We start from the raw sequence: 21,095 nt of genomic DNA on the forward strand, positions 1-21,095 counted from the left end.
CGTATTTTTAGTAGAGACAGGGTTTCACCGTGTTAGCCAGGATGGTCTCCCATCTCCTGAACTCATGATCCGCCCGCCTCGGCCTCCCAAAGTGCTGGGATTGCAGGCGTGAGCCACCGCGCCCGGCCGACAAATTTCAATTGCATACTTTGCGCCTGGCCGACGAATTTCAATTGTACACTTTTACCAGTTTTACTAATTGTTCACATACATGATCACATGTAGGGTAATCACTGACTTCATTTTCTATTTGAATTAAAGAATGCAGTATCATTCTTTAAATATAAGCCAAGAATGTGCATGAAAGAAAAGCTTGTTAATCTAAAGCTGAAAAACTGACTTAGTATGAGCCAAGTTTTTGTTCCCTGTGTCAGGTACTGACACAGTGGCACTCAGTGCTCTACTACAGTTAGCTTATTTTTAATCATTTCAATTATCCTCGGGTAGCACATCATCCTTGATTGAGAGAACAGGAAACTGAGGACAACAGACGTTTGAAAATGTGTTAATGTTTCACAGACAATGGCAGAGGACCCCTGGATTCAAACTCAGATCAGTCTAAGTTATAAGTAAAAATTCTACACTATTTGCTTATAACCCCCACCTTCCACAGAGCCCACCTTATGCAAAATCAATTTTTAAGGTCTATTGCAGAAGAACAATTATCTCAACATCTCCTTCTGAGGTACATGTTTACAGCTGAGAAATACGTGCTGAAGAAAAGCTGCTCCTGCAAAGATGCTCAATTAGTTAAACAGACAATCAACGTTTGCAAAGGACAGAAATGAGCCCCTCATTTGATAGCATGTGATTCTTCAGTTATTTCTGCTACATCAGTTTTACACAGAGAGGATGTAAACTCCTTGAGGGTAGGTAATGTCTGATACCTCTCAAGATCCTCCAGAGCACATACTTAAACTGATAAAATTGGGAAGATTGTATTAGCAAGGGCATGCAACCAAAATCTGTTAGCGGAATGTGTTGAGAAAGATGCAAGTTTTATTTTTCACACCGTTTTTTTTTTCTTTTCATTGTATAGTTGAGTGGCAAATCACTTTTCTGAAGTCGCTTAAATCAAGAGCAATACAGTACATGCTCCTTAAGAACAGACTTCTCTAAATAAAATTTTGGTCCAGAACATACCCAACCACCTTAAATCTTTGTCTAAAGATAGCACAAAAAGTGTGTGTGTGTACAGTGTGTGTGTGTATATATACAGAATATCAAGGAGGTATATATGATCATATATACACACACATACACACACACATATATATATGATCATTAAATGGAGTTACTATGTTTTCACCAGAGGGCACATTAGTACCATAGTGGGGCAGACTAAGCTGACTAAATTTCACGGCTTTAAATGATTATGATTTTAATGATTGGTTTTAGTTGTGACATGCAGTGACAATATCCCTATAGATCATATTATACATAGAGTAATTACAACTCATTTCACAAATAGTAAGTTGATAAAACTCATGATCTTACAATCTAGTCTCAAATACAAATCTAGTCCCTAGGTATCTTTGAGATTTGGCTCTTTGCCTTAAAAATCATCGATACCTGAAAAACAAGTAGTAAATTGAGCATAACACACCAGCTTAGTTTATTGAAGTTGTGCAGGAAAAAGAAAATTTATGCTAAAATGAATTCTTAAATATTTATCTTGATATAATAGATTACTAATTGTTGTACTAACGAAAAATACTTAAATACTACTTTTTGAGATAAAAGGAATAAGGTGATCTCCACCTGTATTTAAGCTGTGGTTACCTTATGCTTATATTGCAACCCTATTGTCAACCAAGATATTCATCAATAATTCATTTAAAATTTAGGATAACAAACAAACAAAAATCCCAGGTAACCCAAAAAAGTTCCTGAGAGGAAAATAATTACATCTTCACACAAAGTCTTTAGAACATTATATTTCATAAAAGACAATGATAAAAAAGTACAAACATTTCCATGAGAAGCAAAAAAAGAAGAAAAGTGGGATACAAGAAATTACTAGCATTTATTTCAGTGCATTTATGTAGAAGCCTTTCATCTAAATAAATAAAATAATCTTAAGTACACTTCCTCTTTCTGATAAACAATACTATAACCATTTTAGTTCTCTCAACCGGCATACTTGCAAATACAAGACAATAAATCTACAACAGTATGTATTTGAAAAACACATAAAGAAATATATCAAAGACAAGCAAAGGCCAAATAAAATGACAAAATCTGCTTTCACTTGTAGGAAGCCTCCAGAAAGAGAATATTGTATTGGACATTTTTCCATTTTGTTTTAAAATATCAGTATCTTGGCTGGCAAAAGGGTATATAAGGAAATTTTTAATACATAACTGTATCTACTTAATATTATAAAGTTTTCTTACTGAATAACTTTTCACAAAAACAAAAACTTAAATGTAGATTTAAAAAATACTCATAAAACCCTAGTTTTGGCAAAGAATTAACTATCTCCACTGTGAATTATATATAGTTCCAGCAAATGTGTACTCTTCTCCTTTTCTTCTCTACAGACAGGCCCATTAGTCATTACTTCTTTCTGTAGTTGAAAAGCACCATGTAATTTTCCCAGTTAGTGCCATAGGGACCTCCTATTAGCCCTAGGTCCACATATACGGGTTTCTTGACTTTGAGACTAGGAAATACAACAGATAAGTTATCAGAAGATGTCTTCATAATTTCAGAAAGATCTCAATTTGCTTGACTTCACTTGTTTAGAAATGAAGTAATAATACTCCTTCCATAGACATACCTAGCATTGCACTGGATATGGAATAGGCAATCAATATATGCTCATTAATAAATCCTCCAAACATCCTATAATTTGCATTTGCAATGTATTTGTTAATCTTTATGTAATAATTAATACAATGAAGATAAACGGGGACAGCTCTGTCACTCTTAAAGAAACATATTAAGTTCACTGTTTATAGGCAAAAATAATTTTAGGTCTACACTAAAAAAGCAAAACAAACAAACAAAAAGCAAACTAGGTGGTTTTCACAGGATGACAAACCATATTTCAAAACTGAAAAAAAGGAAAATGTTTATATCTCACTCCTGAAACAAAAATTAACATCAGACTTAAGAAAATAAGGCAGATACTAGTAGTACTAAGTTTTCTTGAAACTGTAAAATATATATAAAAATGAAAAGATACCGAATGTGGACAGCTCCACATTGATCAACAAATGTTAACATCCTCAATCTCTTTCACTGACTTTAAAAATTATGTAATAGAAACAGAAAATGAACTAATACACAAATGAAGTACAAATATATAATTTTCAGAAGGTTTGATTTTTCATCGAGTACCATAAAAAAACTGAAATATAAATATTTTGGAAATAGTTCTAAGAAATAAATATGAAAATATTTTGTTTGGTATCATAACAGAGAAGCTATTCATTTTCTCAAAATGTAAGGATTCAATTATTTTATGATTTAGTTTGTGGTCATTTGTGTTATCAATATTGCCATAAAAATGACACTTCAAAATAAAACTTACAATCTGAGATAAATAACCATAGTTCTGTTTTAGGTAAACAATCCTTGAGGCAAATATTATCCAAACGTTTCTCATATATAGATTTCTATTGCTCATCATTGTTGTTGAACATTCACTTTATAGATATTTAATTTTTTGTTTAAAATTTGTGAAAATATCAAGATATTTTAAAGAATCTTTATAATTGCTAATTTTCAAAAAATAATACTGTTTGGCTTTACTGTGGAAAAATTCATCCAAAATTAAGATATGTACTTGATATCAGGTAGTAAGACCTTTTTTCAGAGAACAGTCATATGAAGATAACTGGATAAAGCCCTGACACTCATGCAAACATGTAAGATATTACATATAGAAGACATTATGGCATCAGTGCACCAAATAACTCATCATGTATTTTAAGATAATTCTATTAAATTATGCTTTTAGATACTATATATAGAAGACATTATAATATCAGCACACTGAATAACTGATCATGTATTTTAAGATAATTCTATTAAATTATACTTTTAGAAAGAAAATTTTAGTAATTAACACCAGAGATATAATCTCTTAAAAGTGAAAAAAACAAAATATAGTTTGAATGAAACTAACATTCAAGGGTCCCCTCCAAAAGTGAAATTCTACGTCTGAGAACTAAACTTAAAATTTGTTTTTATCTACTAAGTATTTATCTTCATAAAAATAGAATATTTAATTCTTATCTAATAGTATAATTCATTTGTATATTATAAGTACTATTGGGTTTTCTTCCATAGATCATTCTTTTAAAAAAACTGACTTGATTTCTTTTTAAATGAAGATACTTTTTTTTGGCTCTTCTGAACTGGAAATAATAAAAGTGCTGTTCACCGTGAATTTAAAAAAAATACAGAGTATAAACACACAACCTTGGAAACATTTTTTGAGGCACAAAATCCCTGACACACCAGAGGTACATGAAAGACATTTAACATAAAGAGATCCTTTATATCATGTCACATCACAACTTTTAAGATTTTTCTTGGTAATACTCATGCAATATGCATAAACAATATGGTTGTGATTTCTAGCAAAATCAGATGAGATTGCAAGCAAGGAAAAACATAGGTAATCCCGGTAGGAAGAAAAGCTATTTAAGTCCTTTCTTCTTTTCCTTTAAAGCCTAAGAAAGCTATGACTTCTTCCACACAAAAGGCTGAGGTCTAAAGCTCAAAACTAGTATAACAGTTTACTGTATTAGTTGGCTGTCAATTATTGACAGTTCCTTCATTTCACACAAGGGTTAACCTTTGTTTAGTGATGTAAATTTAGTGAGTTTTTTTTCATGCAAATAAAAAATGTCTATAAAAGTCCAATAAAGGTATAACCGATTACATGCAAAACTGCAACACATCTAATTTTTCAACAATTTGCACACATTAATTTATATCACATATATACAAAATATGTTTAAACGGAAATAAAAGCATTCTCTTGAATTAAATTATAGATTTTAGTATAAAAATTTTCTCTTCGGAGGGAGCTCTCTTAACTTCCGATCTTAAGTAGTGGCTTCCCGTTTCTGCGGTGCTCGCCACAGGGGTGTGTCTCAGAGCAGGGAGGACGGGTGAGAGAAGGGTGACTGTATATAGTCCCACTCTGTAAACACTGTGGACTGCTGGCTCTTCTCAGAGAAAAGGGCACTGTGACACAGCCAATCACTGACCTCCACTAAGAGTGCGCTCCAAGTTTATGATCCAGCATTGTGGTCTACCTTGCCACGACAGCCACTTCTTTTAATAGTCTTCGACTGGAGCTAACTCTGGCATGAGGTTTACAGATATGTTTGTATACAACCTATCAACCAGTATTTTTGGCCTATATATTAAATTGTTCAATCCATCGATGTACTGACGCTCCTTGGAATACCTTAGTAATTTATACCTACAGTTTTAGAGGAAAAAACAAAAAAGCAACAAAACATGTTCAAAAAGGAAAACTGATAAGGACTGTGTTCAAGGTCATCTTATAATTAAAGCACTTAATGCCCTTTACAATTTCTGGTTCTTGTGCATAATTTAAGAATCTCTAAACCATTATTCTAAATTAGCAATTTTACTACTCAAAAAATGCCACCTGAAAAAATTATTTTGCACTTTTACAATTAGACATCTTTAATAAATAAAACATTATGCTTTATGTTACGTAAATACTTTTACATAAATAGTTAACCGGGCTCTTTAATGTAAATATGTGTATTTATTAATGTATATATACGTATATCTCTTAAAAACAAGCATCAAAAATGCTTCCTTTTGCAAAGATTCCCTTCAGCAAAAAATACTTCCCTTCCATTATGAAAATTCCCTTCAGCAGCTTTTTTGGGGTTCAATGCATTTTTATTTACCTTTCATTTATTCAACAGCTTTGGAAACCTTGGTATCTGAAGATGACATTCAACTTACCGTCCTAAAAACTGGACTTCACCTCTATGGTGATGAGGAATTGACTTGTATTTTCCTAAGTCTCCCTCTGGTCTGGTTACATTATATCCAGCATAGTGAACTCTACAATGCCATATATGGAAATGAAAATATAGAGAAATAAAATATGAAAATGGGTTATGAGTTCAATTTTAAAACACAAAAGAATGCTCTAATCCAGGGTTCCCCAACCCCTGGGCCACAAACCAGTATAGGTCCATGGCCTGTTAAAAACTGGGCCGCACAGCAGGAGGTGAGCAATCATTACTGCTTGAGCTCCACCTCCTGTCGGATCAGCGAATGGCATTAGACTTTCAGAGGAACACAAACCCTATTGTAAACTGCACATGTGAGGGATCTAGGTTGTATGCTCCTTATGAGAATCTAATGCCTGATGATCTGAGGTGGAATGGTTTCCTCCCGAAACCATCCTCCTGGGTCCTTGGAAAAATTATCTTCCAGGAGACTGGTCCCTGGTGCCAAAAAAGTTGGGGACCGCTGCTCTAATTATATGCTGCCAATAATTTCAGAAAGCAGACTTAATGAAAAAAAAGAGAAATATAAAATAGGGTTTAGAAACCTTAAACATATCCCATCCCAAAGAATCTTCTTGGAATGGATAAGTACTACAATTTACCTAATATAAATAAGATTTATAAAAATTCTATTAGTGAACAATTTGTACCTCAACATACCTGTTCCAAAGGTCATCATCTTCTCCTCCCCATCCCCAGAAGGCATTAGGAAAACCATTGATCTTTCTAAATTGTTCCACTGTCAGCCCACTTACACCACCAAAAAATTCTTTATATGGAAGACTAGAAAAGAAAGACACAGTATTCTAAAAATAAAATCATAATAGTTTCCCATGTGAAATGAAGGTTTCAGTCTTTCGTGTGCTTTGCAAAATATGCCCTTATATTCTATATTGACAATTATGTTAGAAAATGTAAAGTACACCAAGACATAAAACATTTTTATATTCTAGTGAAACAAGTACATGTACATGTGTTATGTTAAATGTACAGCACTTATGGAAACCTAAATTTAATATTTAGTATACAAATAAGACTCAAAATAAAATCTGTAAGGCTCAAAACCCAGTGCCCCAAAATTGCATATTTTCACAACAAAAGTAAACATGATTAAATATATTTATAATGGTCAATGCATGTCAGATGTTCCTAAACTAGTAACACTTAAAAAATTAACTGAATTATAAATGCATTATTTATTACACAGAGCAGGATAAATATCAATTACAAAAGACAATTCTAGCATTTAATTTTCTAGCTACCTACTTTTATAATGATCTTATCTGTTGGAATTATACTCTCAAAATATTCATGGATATTTACAAATATATTCATTTTCAATGCATTGATATTTACAGAAATAACTATATTTTTATTTGGATTTTATTTTCCTTACCCTTCCCTAACTCATACTCCAAGGAATGTGTCAAACGATGCAATGTTTTTAAACTTTTCTAAACTACATTTTTACTTAGCTAAACTGTGTGTTTAGGTATAGATTGGCTTTCTGACATTTAGGCAGCGTCCCTAGACCTGCAATCCTGAATATATTCCCATGGACTGAAACATGCCCCTGGGGAGCAGATGCCAGAGCAGAGAAAACGTGACCACGCACAGCACCCAAAAATCAAGCTGAGGGAAACCTGGCTGCAACCACAGCAAAGCTGTCTCAGAGGAGGGAGCTTTTTGTTAGACACTCGCCTCACATTCTGAGAAGGACGTGCTGTTTGCCAGCTGGGGTCTTGTGTGGCACACAGACCAGGGAAGACTGGTTCCTTCATGGAAGCCTAGGGTTGTAGGAGAAAGCAGTCTTGCCCTCATCCTAGGTCAAAGGTACTCCAAGATGGTAATAGCAACACTGATCCTAAAGACAACCATACTCTCCTGAGACCTCTCAAGGCTCACACTTGGGAGCTTAGTGTTCTGGTATTACAGTAAGACTAGCTGGGGGTTCCACAGGGCCAATAAGCATTCTTGGCACCGTGTACTTCCCACATCAGATGGATTATTCTTGCCCAGGCTAGTAGTTTAGGAAAAACCTGAGATCGTCAGATAGGGAAACATGAATAAATGTGTCTGTGTGTTTATTGACATGTATAAATCAGCAAGCCTATCAATTCCATTTACTGCTCTAAGTGGAAATAATCAATTGTGCTATACGAATAATGGAAAGTTATTAGGTAAAATGAAGGTATAACAGATAAACTAAAGAAGAGAAAACAAAACCCAACAAGTCAAACTCTTGCAGTGTTTATCTTACACTGTAAAAGTGGGAGAGACACTACACCTGAGGGTCTGAGTTCTCTGGTCAGCAGTAGTGTGGCCATCACTGTGGGGCAGGGATGCTTCACCAGGCTTCATCATCCCACAGCTGAAGTCTATGCACTGCCCAGACCAGGCCTTGATCTACTGCCATTCTCCCAGAGCTACATTCTAATTTCTCTACAAACGTCCAAGATGCCTAACCAATCCAGGGACTAGTCTAGATGGATATGAATACAGCTGACGCTTGAACAACACAGGTTTGAGCTGCACAAGTCCACTGATACACAATTTCTTTTTCAATAAAAGTTACATAGAATGTGCCTCTCCTGCCTCCTTTTCCATCTTCAACTCTTGCACCTTGCCACCCTTGAGACCCCAAGACCAACCCCTCCTCTTCCTTAGCCTACTCCACGTGAGGACGATGAGGATGAAGACCTTCAGGATGATCCACTTCCACTTAATGGACAGTAAATATATTTTCCCTCCCTTATGATTTTCTTAATAACATCTTTTCTCTAGCTTACTTTATGGTAAGAATATGGTATACAATACATATAACATACAAAATATGTGTTACTCAATTGTTTATATTATTGGTAAGGCTTTTGGCTAACAGTAGGCTATTAGTAGTTAAGCTTTTGGGGAGTCAAAAGTTATACTAGATTTTCAACTGCATTCCGGTGGCTGGGGGAGGCGGTCACCACTGTAACCCCTGCATTACTCAAGGGTCAACTGTATTTTATTAGAAATTGATATTTTCAAGTTAACAACAAATTATTTAGACAAGAAATTCATTTAGAATTTAACAATAAATTAATTTAGAATTCTTAGTTTATATGCCCTTTATGTTTTTTGTTTTTTTTTTTTTGTGAAAATCGGTTACCCTGGATGTAATGTGATTCTAGCAAACTGACTGAAATCAAGTTTCCAGAAGTGGTAAGAACCAGATTGTTGCCAGGCACGGTGGCTCATGCCTGTAATCCCAGCACTTTGGGAGGCCGAGGCGGGTGGATCACAAGGTCAGGAGATCAAGACTATCTTGGCTAACACAGTGAAACCTCGTCTCTACTAAAAATACAAAAAAATTAGCCAGGCGTGGTGGCAGGCGCCTGTAGTCCCAGCTACTCGGGAAGCTGAGGCAGGAGAATGGCGTGACCCCGGGAGGCAGAGCTTGCAGTGAGCCGAGATCGCACCACTGCACTCCAGCATGGGCGAAAAAGCGAGACTCTGTCTCAAAAAAAAAAAAAGAAAAAGAGAACCAGATTGTGAACCTTGATGGCGTTCTTCAAGGTAACCCCATATTCAAAGTTCAGATACAGAGGTAATAAAGAAAAAGGTTTTCTAATGATAACAATGACCAGCAAAAAAAAAGGAAGGAGGAGGAGGAGAAGGATGAGGTGGAGAAGGAGAAGCAGGAAGGAAGGAAGGAAGAGGAAGAAGGGGGGAGGGGGAAGAAGGGGAGCGGAAGCGGGGAGGGGGAAGGAGGGGAGCGGGAGTGGGGAGGAGGAAGAAGGGGAGCGGAAGCGGGGAGGGGGAAGGAGGGGAGCGGGAGTGGGGAGGAGGAGTGGGGAGGAGGAAGAGGAAGAAGAAGAAAGAAACAAGCATTCTTTTCCTGCTTGTGTCAGACTTTTTGCTTCTCTGTACTCTAGATTAGCACCAGGCAAAATTGTGACACAGGCAACATCTTCGTGCCCTAAGCAACAAACAGCTTTATTTTCTCTCTACTCCCATTAGGCCAATGAAAACTGTGATCCTTTCCCCATATTAGACTTGCATTCTTTTGCGTCCTTTTAAGTTACTATCTCAGCTCTGATAACTGTTCACATTTTAAATTATCTCCAATTAGAGAAGGAAAAGATTTGTTTTTTGTTTTTTTTATTATTAAAGGGCAGGTCAAGAATGCACACCTTAGGAAGAAGATAAACAGCAGAAGAGAGGGCTTTGTGGCCCTCCAAACCATCACTGGGGGAGAGCAGGCAGGAGTCAAGATGAGTTATGCACCTACCACACAGCAGGCACAGAGCACATGTGATCTCACAGCAGCTCTATGGATGGAATCTATTACCCCAGTGAACAAGGAATACACCTTCAGAGATGCAAGTGACTAACCTATAAGTCCTGGAACTGTAAGTGTGAGAATCCAAGTTTAAATCTGTGTGTGCTTGACCGCAGAAACCAGGCTCTCTTTCCCACCACACCACATTCACACCTCTGTGTAAGGAAGCACCCAGGGGAACGAAAAGCCACTCTGTGTCCTGGCTCCCCAGGAGGACACGATGGAGTTAAAGATGATATTCTTGGGGTTCTTGAGTTCTCTCAGATTTAGGGACATAACGCTGCTACCATTTCAATGCTGTGACTGTGCAATTATATCATACAATATCAGGAATAGTGCACACTACTTACATATACATGTATTTATCCAGCTTTGCAGCAAAATGACGTGGCATTTCTCCACATCCGTAATAGTTCCGGTCATTTTCAGGTAGATGATCCACATCGTGGAAGATTACACAGTCCCAGACACTGTCTTTCATGGCCTCTTTGAAGCCCACATTGAAAAGCATCGCACGGTTAAAAGGTTGTGTGCCAGTCTTCATGGAGCAGACCGAGAGAAAAAAATAGAAATGTACTCACACTTCATCATCTGACTTTTTTCTTTTTTTTTTTTTTTTTTTTTTGGTATTTTTAGTAGAGATGGGGTTTCACCATGTTGGCCAGGCTGGTCTCGAACTACTGACCTCATGATCCACCCACCTCAGCCTCCCAAGGTGCTGGGATTGCAGGTGTGAGCCACCGCGCCCGGCCCCCATCTGACTTTTTTCTATTATTTTTCAAACTTGTTGCATCATGATCAAATGATTACAATAATTAGACCCAAATGAAATAGACAAATAATAAATATACTTCAGGATTTTCAAATACACTGTTTAAATTTACTTACTATATTATTTTATAATTCAATAACATAGAAGAAAACAGTATCTAGTCCATTGGTACATCAGCACATTTAAATAATTTGTATTTCTGCTCTACTTCAAATACATCAGGATATAGATTACTTGTGGCGAGAAAAAAAAAGTCATTAAAAATAATATAGGTTTTATTTTGTTAGTGGAGCTTTCCATATGCTGTCAAGACTAAGAGAAGAGGAAACTGGAAGTGACTCAACAGTGACCCTTCTCTAAAGTACCAACACCAAGGAGGTCTAACTTTCTATTATTAATGCTTATAATAAATACCAAGAACATTTTAGACAAAAAACAATTGGAACTTACTACACAAAGCCCAACTTCCTTTATTACAACCATTTTCCTTTATTATTACAGAAAATACATTAAAGTACATGGGCAATAAATAGTTTCTATTATTGCTTATGATAAAGATTAAGGGCATTTTTAAGGGACAAAAAATAGAATTTTTTTACACAGAACCCAACTCCCTATATTACAACCATTTTCCTTTATTTATCAGTGAACATATATTAAGGTGCACCGGCAATAAAAAACCTTCATTCTGCATATAAAGAAAATTAAAGAGCATTTACCAGTGTTTTAGCAACATTTAACAAAACCATTTCTAAAATATATTAAAAAAAAAGGATTATGATAGAAGTAAATGAGACACACATTGTAGTCATCATCAGAGCACTGCCTCAAGAGTGAAAAATTACTAATTTTTAGTCCTAGGCCTTGCACTAACTTGAGGTAATAGAAGTCACTTTATTTTTTACAGCCTCTTTTTTCACCAGTGAAATAAAATAAAAAGGGAGTTAAATTATAATGTTATGACTAGTACATCAACATCAGCTTTAACAAACTACTTTTAAGGTTTTAAAAATTGTTTTTATTAAATGTTTTATTAAATGTGGACATAATACTCAAAGGCTTATAAAAGAAATAAGAAGTTCCATATCTAATCCATCTCCATCCAAGAGCAATACATTTCAACTCTTCCCATTTATTCTGGTATTTATCTACATATTTTGAGGAAATGAGAGTTCTGATATTTCTTGCTTCTTTCACTTTAAGACACTGTCTCTTGACTTCTTATCATGGTAGTGGAGGAGTTAAACCACCACACCTCCTGCCCCTACCTCTATTCTCCCAATATAGTTTTATCATAATTTTTGGTTAAATCAAGACTTTACATTATTAGGACTATGTAAATATTTAATATTTCTTCAGTGCTGAGTAAACTGTTTTCTTTTGCAAACTGGGAGTAACTACAGTTTTCTATATAACTATTATATTATTACTTTGTACTAAAGGCCCAAGAAATATGCCCTACACCTATTAATAATTGATGTAATCATTCAAACACATCAAATCATCTATCAATTCTTTCTCCATCTCTCAAGCCCAACTCTCCCTTGCCCTCTCCAGACCATGTGTGAATATCACCTGGGTCGTCTTCATTCCCTAAATCACCCACGCCTTTTCCTTGGCTTTCTCAATTTCCTGAGGCACATTCTTCAAGAGCTTGCTAAGTAAAGACCCATGGAAAATAGACTTTTAGCCAATTAAGGACTGAAAATGCCATTAGTCTACTCTCACATTTGTCATTTTGGCTGGGTAAAAAATTCCAGGAAAAAAAAATTTCCCAGTATTGCTGAGAATGTTCATAGGTTTCTGATTCATAATCATTTGTCATTTTTCCTAGAATTCCCAGTATCCCTCATCCTTTGCCTATGAAAGCCCTGAGATCCTGGCAGGAAGAGACACAAGCAGGTGGACGTCGAGAGGAACACACCAGCAATTAAGTTGCTCCTCTACTTAAGAACCTCCAGAAGGCAGTGGGGGGGTTTAAGCAGAGGAGAGACTTACATTAGGTCAGCATACATTAATATAAAACTACCACCTATCACATACATTTAAATGTGAAATATGAGGTAACAATACCAAAAGTGGTACAAGCTGGCATGGAGAACTGGTCTTCAAGTGTTACCAGACCTTCTTTCGGTTTCTAAAACATCACTTTATCCAGTGTCATCTGAAGGTTTTATGTAGAGGAGTGACTTAATCTACCTAACACAGGATAATCCAAGCCCTCACCCTGCACTTCCTTATTTGCTTCTCTGATTTCCTCCCCAGAATGTTCCTCAGCCGGCTGCTCTGGCAACATCGACCTCTTTGCTCAAACACACCAAGTATTCTCCTGCCTTCTCCAGAGTGCACAGCCTCAACAACAGCATGGCGTGCTCCTTTACATCATTCCAGGATGCTCTGATCTCACCTCCCCAGAGAGGCCTTCCCCAAACGCTCTGCATAAAAGAGCACCACTACCTGCCCTTACCACTCTCTACCCTGAATGCCATGGAGACACTGCAGAATGATTTACTACTGCCGGTCCTTCTGGGCCAGCAAAAGAAGTGGACTTGTCTGGTTTGTTCACTGCCATATCCCTTTTGTTGAATAAATGAAACCGGGCTGCAGGGACCTGATAAAGTGACAGGCTGGCCTTTTCCTTTGGAGACCTTCAAATATCAGATCTGGACTCTTTTTCCTGGAGATAATTCATTTCTCTAGCGAAGACACCATTATGCCCTGCCACAGCTGGAGGGGTGGGGAGATTCACACCTGGCTGTTGGCTTCAAAAGGCCAGACGGGGAAAGGCCTGGGGTCCCTAAGGTCAGCATGCAGATTTACTCAATCCCCCCGGTTTTATGCCCTACCACACAGGTGCATCAGCACTCTCAGCAGCTTCCTGCTACACTTTTTCCACAGGATAAACTGGAAAAAGTTTCTACAAGATACAACAGAGTAATGACCTGGCAGTACAAGTAAAGATGAGCAACTGGGAATGTGGCTGTTTTGTAGTCAAACTTTTAAACAATCTCCTTACTTTAGTGCAGTGCTTCAGCCTACCTTCTGCACTGAGACAGAGGTGTGTCCAGCAAATTGACTCTAGTCTTGTCACATCACCCTCTACAAGCATGTGGGTTTGCACATCCTCTGTTCTGCTAGGCATCAGCACTCCATCTGCTTCCTGACTTAACCGAAACGTGTGAAAATCTCTCACCCATGACTTTCTGTCCTTGAGGTTTAATAACTTTTCAAAAGTTTTTTTCTTTCATTCTCATTTTAGGAGTTTGGAAAGAAGCAGTGAAGCCATGTCCATCCTCCGTATTTAACTAGAATTCCTGAGCTGCTCTTCAACTGCTTAGCACTCCCTTGGGTACCTGTCTAGCAGAAAAATTACTTTTCTATTTCAAATATGGTGAAGATGTTTCTAGCTCAAAATCTCACTCTATCAAATACACGGTCCTGAATTAATATTGATAAAGCCTGAGATTAAGACTTAAAAGGTTTGAAAATAAAAACGCAGACCTTAGTTGCCTTGCAAAGATTGTTTCATCACATACACCAAATAACTGGTGCTGAATTCTCAGGATAATATGCCTTTAAAAACAGAGACAGGCTGCAGTGACTCATGCCTGTAGTCCCAGCACTTTGGGAGGCCAAGGCGGGTGGATCACAAGGTCAGGAGATCGAGACCATCCTGGCCAACCCTGTCTCTACTAAAAATACAAAAATTAGCTGGGTGTGGTGGCACATGCCTGTAATCCCAGTTACTCGGGAGGCTGAGGCACGAGAATCACTTGAACCCAGGAGGCAGAGGTTGCAGTGAGCCGAGATCACACCACTGCACTCCAGCCTGGCGACAGAGCAAGACTCCATCACAAAACAAACAAACAAACAAAAAAAACCAGAGACAGCTCTCTCACCTCTCCACACATTATGGGGAATTGAAGTTTACACAAAGGAAACTAGCACTTTCCTAGATCAGTAAAACTGATCTAGAAATCTACAACTACAGCTCCATGAAAGTAGATAAGAATTTTCACTTGTTAGGTAAAACAAGTCACATTTCACAGTACAGATTGTTACATTAAAAAGTACATAAGGCACAAAACTTAAAGAATGATTTACACACACAGAAGTATGGTATGTTATATTAAATACCAAGCATTTCCACCGAGAAAAAGCAGAGGTAAAAAGCTGAGAGTGAGAAACAAAACAAAAAACAAAACAAAACAAAAAGGCAGATTTAGAATAAAGGAACTGGAGAAACTATAACCATTTTAGGAATAAAAATTTGAGTATTTTCCAAAAATGAGCCAGGCATGATGGTGGGTGCCTGTAATTCCAGCTACTCGAGAGGCTGAGGCAGGAGAATCGCTTGAACCTGGGAGGCAGAAGTTGCAGTGAGCTGAGATCGTGCTATTGCACTCCAGCCTGGGAGACAGAGGGAGACTCTGTCTCAAAAAAAATTTTTTTTGAGTATTTTCTATCAAAAGAGAAAAGTATCTAATAATACAAGCCAGGTAACTTTGTCTATCATTTATACTGTTACTTACCTATTCAAAACTAAGGAAATAAAGCCTAGCAGACTTTTTAGTAGAAACTGACAAGCAGAGTCAATGGAACGCAGAGACCAGAAAAAGACCTGCATACATATGACGTGTATATATTAAGTGATTTTCAACAAAGATGCTAAAGCAACTCAATGGCGAAGACAGTCTTTGCAACAAGTGGTGATGAAACAACTAAACGAAACTTCACTCTTAGCTCATATCATATCTAAAGATTAACTCAATGATTAGCCTAAGTGTAAGAGCTAAAACTATTAAGCTTCTGGAAGAAGAGAAAATCATACAGAACAATTTCTCAAATATAATACAAAAAGCCCAAGCTATAAAAACAAAAATCAATAAATTGGACTTCATCAAAATTTAAAACTTTTCAAAAAACAGTCAAAAGAATAAAAAGGCAAGCCATAAACTATATTTGCAAAACTTATGTCTTACAAAAGACTTGTATTTAAAATACATAAATAATTCTTACAACTCAGTAAAAACAAAGACAACCCAATTAAAATATGAGAAAAATATCTGAACAGAAACTTCACTGTAGAAGGTATGTGGGAAGCAAATAAGTGCATGAAAAGATCATCAACATTAATCATCAGGGAAATAAGATACTACCACAGACCCACTGGCTAAAATCAAAAAGACGAACCATACCAAGTGCTGGCAATGATGTAAAGCAATTGGAAAGGTCAGTATACATTAACAGAAAATTACCATCTATCACATACACTTAAATATGAGGTGACAATACCAAAAGTGATACAAGCTGCCATGGAGAACTGGTCTTTAAGTGTTATCAGATCTTTTTTAGGTTTCCAAAACATCACTCTAACCATGTTTAGAAATAATGTAGAAAATTAAATTCTTTTTTTCAATTTATTTTTATTTTTATTTTTATTTTTTGAGATACAGTCTCGCTCTGCCGCCCAGGCTGAAGCGCAGTGGCACAATCTTGGCTCACTGCAACCTCCATCTCCTGGGTTCAAGCACTTCCCTGCCTCAGCCTCCCAAGTAGCTGGGATTACAGGTGCCCGCCACCATGCCCGGCTAATTTTTGTATTTTTAGTAGAGACGAGGTTTCACCATCTTGGCCAGGCTGGTCTTGAACTCCTGACCATGTGGTCCACCCACGTCAGCCTCCCAAAGTGCTGGGATTACAGGTGTGAGCCACCATGCCAGGCCAAATTCTTTCTTTATATTTACACTTTATAGCCTTTAAACAAAGACTACAAAAAGTAAGTCAAGGTCATTTCAACTCTATTTAAATATGTTAAAGAATTATGATTTATTCAGCTTTGATAGCATCTGTTCAGAAACAAAACGAATAAGCTTTTTTTGACGATATTTTAAAATTCCATTCTCCACCTGGTTATCTCTTCTAAAAGAATCATAGAATCTCAAATTTGGAAGGGATCTTGGGCATCACATAGTTTAGTCTTCCATGCAGTGTATGCTTTTTTTTTTTTTTTTTTTGACCTGTCAGTTCACTGGATGCATATTTACTTACCAACTGTAGAGCTGGGTCTGTATCCTACAACAAAAACAGTCAAGGTTCCTCTACCAAGAAAGATGACTTTGAAAATGAAAAACTGAAAACAGGACAGAAAATGTTTAATGTATACTACTTTTTGTTTTTAGGTTTACTAACTGGCTGTCATTCAGGTGTCTCTGATTACCTAATAAAGTTAATCCAATATTGATTTTCAGGGATAGCCAGCAACTACCCGACAGTACAAAGAAATCCTCAATCGAGAATTAACTATGCTTTGCTATTGTGTTAAAAAAAGAAAAAAAACTTTCCTTCCTTTTCTGTAGTTAAATTCATGGGTCATAAACTGAAATGTTTTTTCAAATTAAACACTGCGAATATAACCGAGGTAACTGTAGGGTGCTTTGGTATAATTTAGAAAAGAACTTTGAGTTGTACCAGTTATGAGTCCAGATGTCTGTACATGAGTCTAAATGCTGCCAAGTAGCCTAAATTAGAAAATAAAGTTTCTCAATTAAATGAAACTTTACAGAGGTTTTCAAAAATAAACATCATAAGCCTAATGAAAACATAAAAAGTAATAATACTACAAGCCAAAGACACATTTAATCCTGTAAGGTAAATATCAGCTGTACGGTTATTTTAAAAACCATAGATTGACAATCCAATATTTAGAATATCATTAAAATATAACGATGCTGTCATACTAAAGTGAAACATGATTGCTGATTAAGTCATTTGACCAAATTACAATTATTATAAAAGAAATATATGGGCCCAATCCAAAATGTAATTTCACCCAAGTGTAAAACTAAGAATTTGGCCGGGCACAATGGCTCATACCTGTAATCCCAGCACTTTGGGAGGCCGAGTGGGGCGGATCACGAGATCAGGAGATCAAGACCATCCTGGCTAACATGGTGAAACCCTGCCTCTACTAAAAATATAAAAAATTAGCCGGGCGTGGTGGCGGGTGCCTGTAGTCCCAGCTACTTGGGAGGCTGAGGCAGGAGAATGGCGTGAACCTGGGAGGCGGAGCTTGCAGTGAGCCGAGATCGTGCCACTGCACTCCAGCCTGGGCAACACAGCAAGACTCCGTCTCAAAAAAACTAAACTAAGAATTAGACTTACCTTATTAATCCTAAATATGTTTAATCTAACCATATCTAAGAGTTTAGATTCTAGTATACTTAGTGACCACTATGAAAAGTATTCTCACCTGTTCAATGACATAAAAGGCAAATTCCAGCCGCTGTTTCTGGAGCATTGGAATCAGATGTAAGAAAAAAATTGGAAGATGTTCATGGCGATTACGGAAAGGAATGAGAACTGCCACCTTTAAAACAAAATAGTCATGTATGTAAATAAATATATCTAGCACATCCTAGAGGTAAGGATAAAAATCAATCCTTGAAAACTTCTGATGGTTTTAAAGCCACGCCCTTATGAATTTCCTCATCAGAGATACAACAGTAAGCAAACACGGAAAAAGCCCTTGCTGCATGCTGCTATGGTCTTATAAAGCTGAGAGGTAGAAGGGGCTCTGAAGGGTTTTCTAAAGATTGCGGTCTTTAACCTATGAACATCATGAGAAATTGAGAGTGATAAATCAGATGTGGTGACTGCAAAGACTACTTTGGTGGCGATATGGAGGGCAGACTGGAGAAGACCAAAAATTGACTCAGGGAGCTAGTTAGGCAATTAGTACAGTCGTTGAGAAAACAGGTAATGGTGGCTTAAACTAAGAGGAGGATAAAGGAGAAAAGAAGTACATGGGTTTTCAACACATCTAAGAGGTAAGCTAGCAGGGTTTGGCTATCAATTGGGCATGAAAAGTAAGGGAGGGGAATGTATCATAAGAGTAACGTCTCGGTTTTAGAGTAGATCCTAAATAATAACTTTCTGGATTTTGAATTGAATTTAAAAGACATTTCACTTGAATATCTATTATCTTACACATGGTTTCTCTGTCCTAGAGATATTTTCAGAAATATAATAGAAACCAAAATCTTCACACTCCAGCCACAGCATACAAAAAACCTCAATCATACATGATATTGTCCCAAAATACACATGAAGTTTGATAATTAATATATTTTTCATTTAGTCAAAATGCAGAATTAAGTTTTTGATACATTTTAAAATGTATTTCAGTGGTAGGATAATATTCAGTTTAAAATGAAACTGGTAACAAACCATAACAAGAAAAGATGATGTAAGCAGCACAGACATTTGTCCTTTATCAACCAGAGAAATTTGTTCTCATACAAAAAGTAAAAGAAAAAACATGTATATGGAAATGAAAATAGTTTCTTAGTACGTTAATCTTTCTTCTAATATGAAATAAAAAATCTAATGGAACTCTCAAACCCAACACTTAAAAACACCATTTATATAAAATGTTTTAGTGTAATACAAGAATAAATGAATGATCATCAATCATCACTAATTCAAATCCTCTATTTCTTGGATCCAAACTTTGTCATGTAATCTAGATCTTACAATTTAGATTTTGCCCTTGAAAAACCTAAAGTGTTTTCAAAATTACTTTTCTCAGCAACTTCCTAGCTGAGCTAGCTTTATTATTATTGTGAATTTTCTAATAAAATTGAAGTTAAAGCAAGTTTTCTACAGATCATAAATTCCAAAATCATTAGATTTTCAAAAAAACACAACAGTGAAAGTATATCTAACCAAAATACCTCTGTGTTACTCTATAATCTGGATTTTTTAAATATACAATCTAAACTGGTTGTAACAGAATATTGTGAAATAATATTAAATCCATGATTTACTAAAATTTTACCTATACCAAACAAAGTTTATTAATAAATGAATAAATGCAAATAATTGAGAATACTTAAGTTTTGCACCTAATCCTTTTAAAATCAGGACATGATATTAGATATCATCAAACGAAAATAATATTTAACCATGTATTTTACGTTACAGGATCATAGATGGCAGAAATTTTTAAATTATTCAAACAGTTTCATTTATAAAGAGAACAAAAAATGATTTAGTAAAATTGAAGATGTCTAAACTATGAACTCCACCATTCATTTTCCCTTAATGCTGATGGGATAGCAAAAACAAGAGACAATGGCTGCTATGAGGCTGATGTTTTCATGATAATAATTAATCACGGCATATCTATCTGGCAAATGGTAGGAACTAAAGAGGTCTGGTGCCCCTGCCAGCCCAACTTTGGGTCCCATTCCTTTTTGGTTTCCCCATAACGTCTCTCTTGGCTCAGAAGCCTGAGGACCATGAGGCTACCCCAGCAATACCGACCCAACACCCAAGACCTCCTTCCTGCCCCCGCACAATGGCTGCCAACTGTACTGGAACTATATACTGAGGGGGACTTACTGCTGGGCTTCAGCGCCAATGGCTGGCATATTCAAGGAATTCTCGAATCAAAACAACTGCCAAACCAGCTCAGGGGTTTACTTTTAGGATGGGAAAGTGCTATGAAAAGCAAAAGGAGCACAAGAGGTTAGATGGTGAGTACATATCCCACCACTGACCTTACCTAAAGCATATCCATGTGACAACATGTAGCTTAATAAGTCAAGCCTGCCCTTCTTGATTTTGAATTTGGCCACGAGTTGGCCACCTATGACATAATGTCAATGAGCTGTAAAAGCAGTTAAGGCCAATTACAGATATTTGAGGGAAGAAATTATTAAATGGCTACAGAGTCCCGATTAAAGACAGTGCATATTAATTAAAGACAATTAGACTGAGTGATGAGCTGAACATATAAGGATAAATAAAAGGTAAAGTTCTAGCTCCTAATACAATAATCTCTTCAATGAAGTATTTAAATATCAAGTGTTCTTTTTTTTTAATCTTATAAGGAAACTGAGACGGTAATAAAAGAAATGACCAGTGTCTTGGCAAATTCAAATAAGCTAACCTAATGTGCTAACAGCAAATAGATGTC

General features: G+C 36.4%; 1 protein-coding gene across 3 annotated transcripts in view; it reads right to left on the bottom strand.

Moving 5' to 3' along the window:
• Nucleotides 1-1,922: 1,922 nt before the first annotated feature.
• B4GALT6 (beta-1,4-galactosyltransferase 6) overlaps nt 1,923-21,095 on the bottom strand; it is a 66,186-nt gene continuing 47,013 nt past the window's right edge. For all 3 annotated transcript variants that reach the window (XM_034943932.2, XM_008955719.5, XM_003830254.7), the window contains 5 exons: nt 18,366-18,482; nt 10,692-10,879; nt 6,681-6,803; nt 5,968-6,069; nt 1,923-5,446 (listed from right to left, as the gene is read on the bottom strand). In XM_034943932.2, coding sequence (XP_034799823.1) covers nt 5,299-5,446; nt 5,968-6,069; nt 6,681-6,803; nt 10,692-10,879; nt 18,366-18,482 — 678 coding nt within the window. In that variant the 3' untranslated portion in view covers nt 1,923-5,298. The remainder of the gene's footprint in view (nt 5,447-5,967; nt 6,070-6,680; nt 6,804-10,691; nt 10,880-18,365; nt 18,483-21,095) is intronic.

Source organism: Pan paniscus, chromosome 17 (assembly GCF_029289425.2).
Source record: "Pan paniscus chromosome 17, NHGRI_mPanPan1-v2.0_pri, whole genome shotgun sequence".
Lineage (NCBI taxonomy): Eukaryota > Metazoa > Chordata > Mammalia > Primates > Hominidae > Pan > Pan paniscus.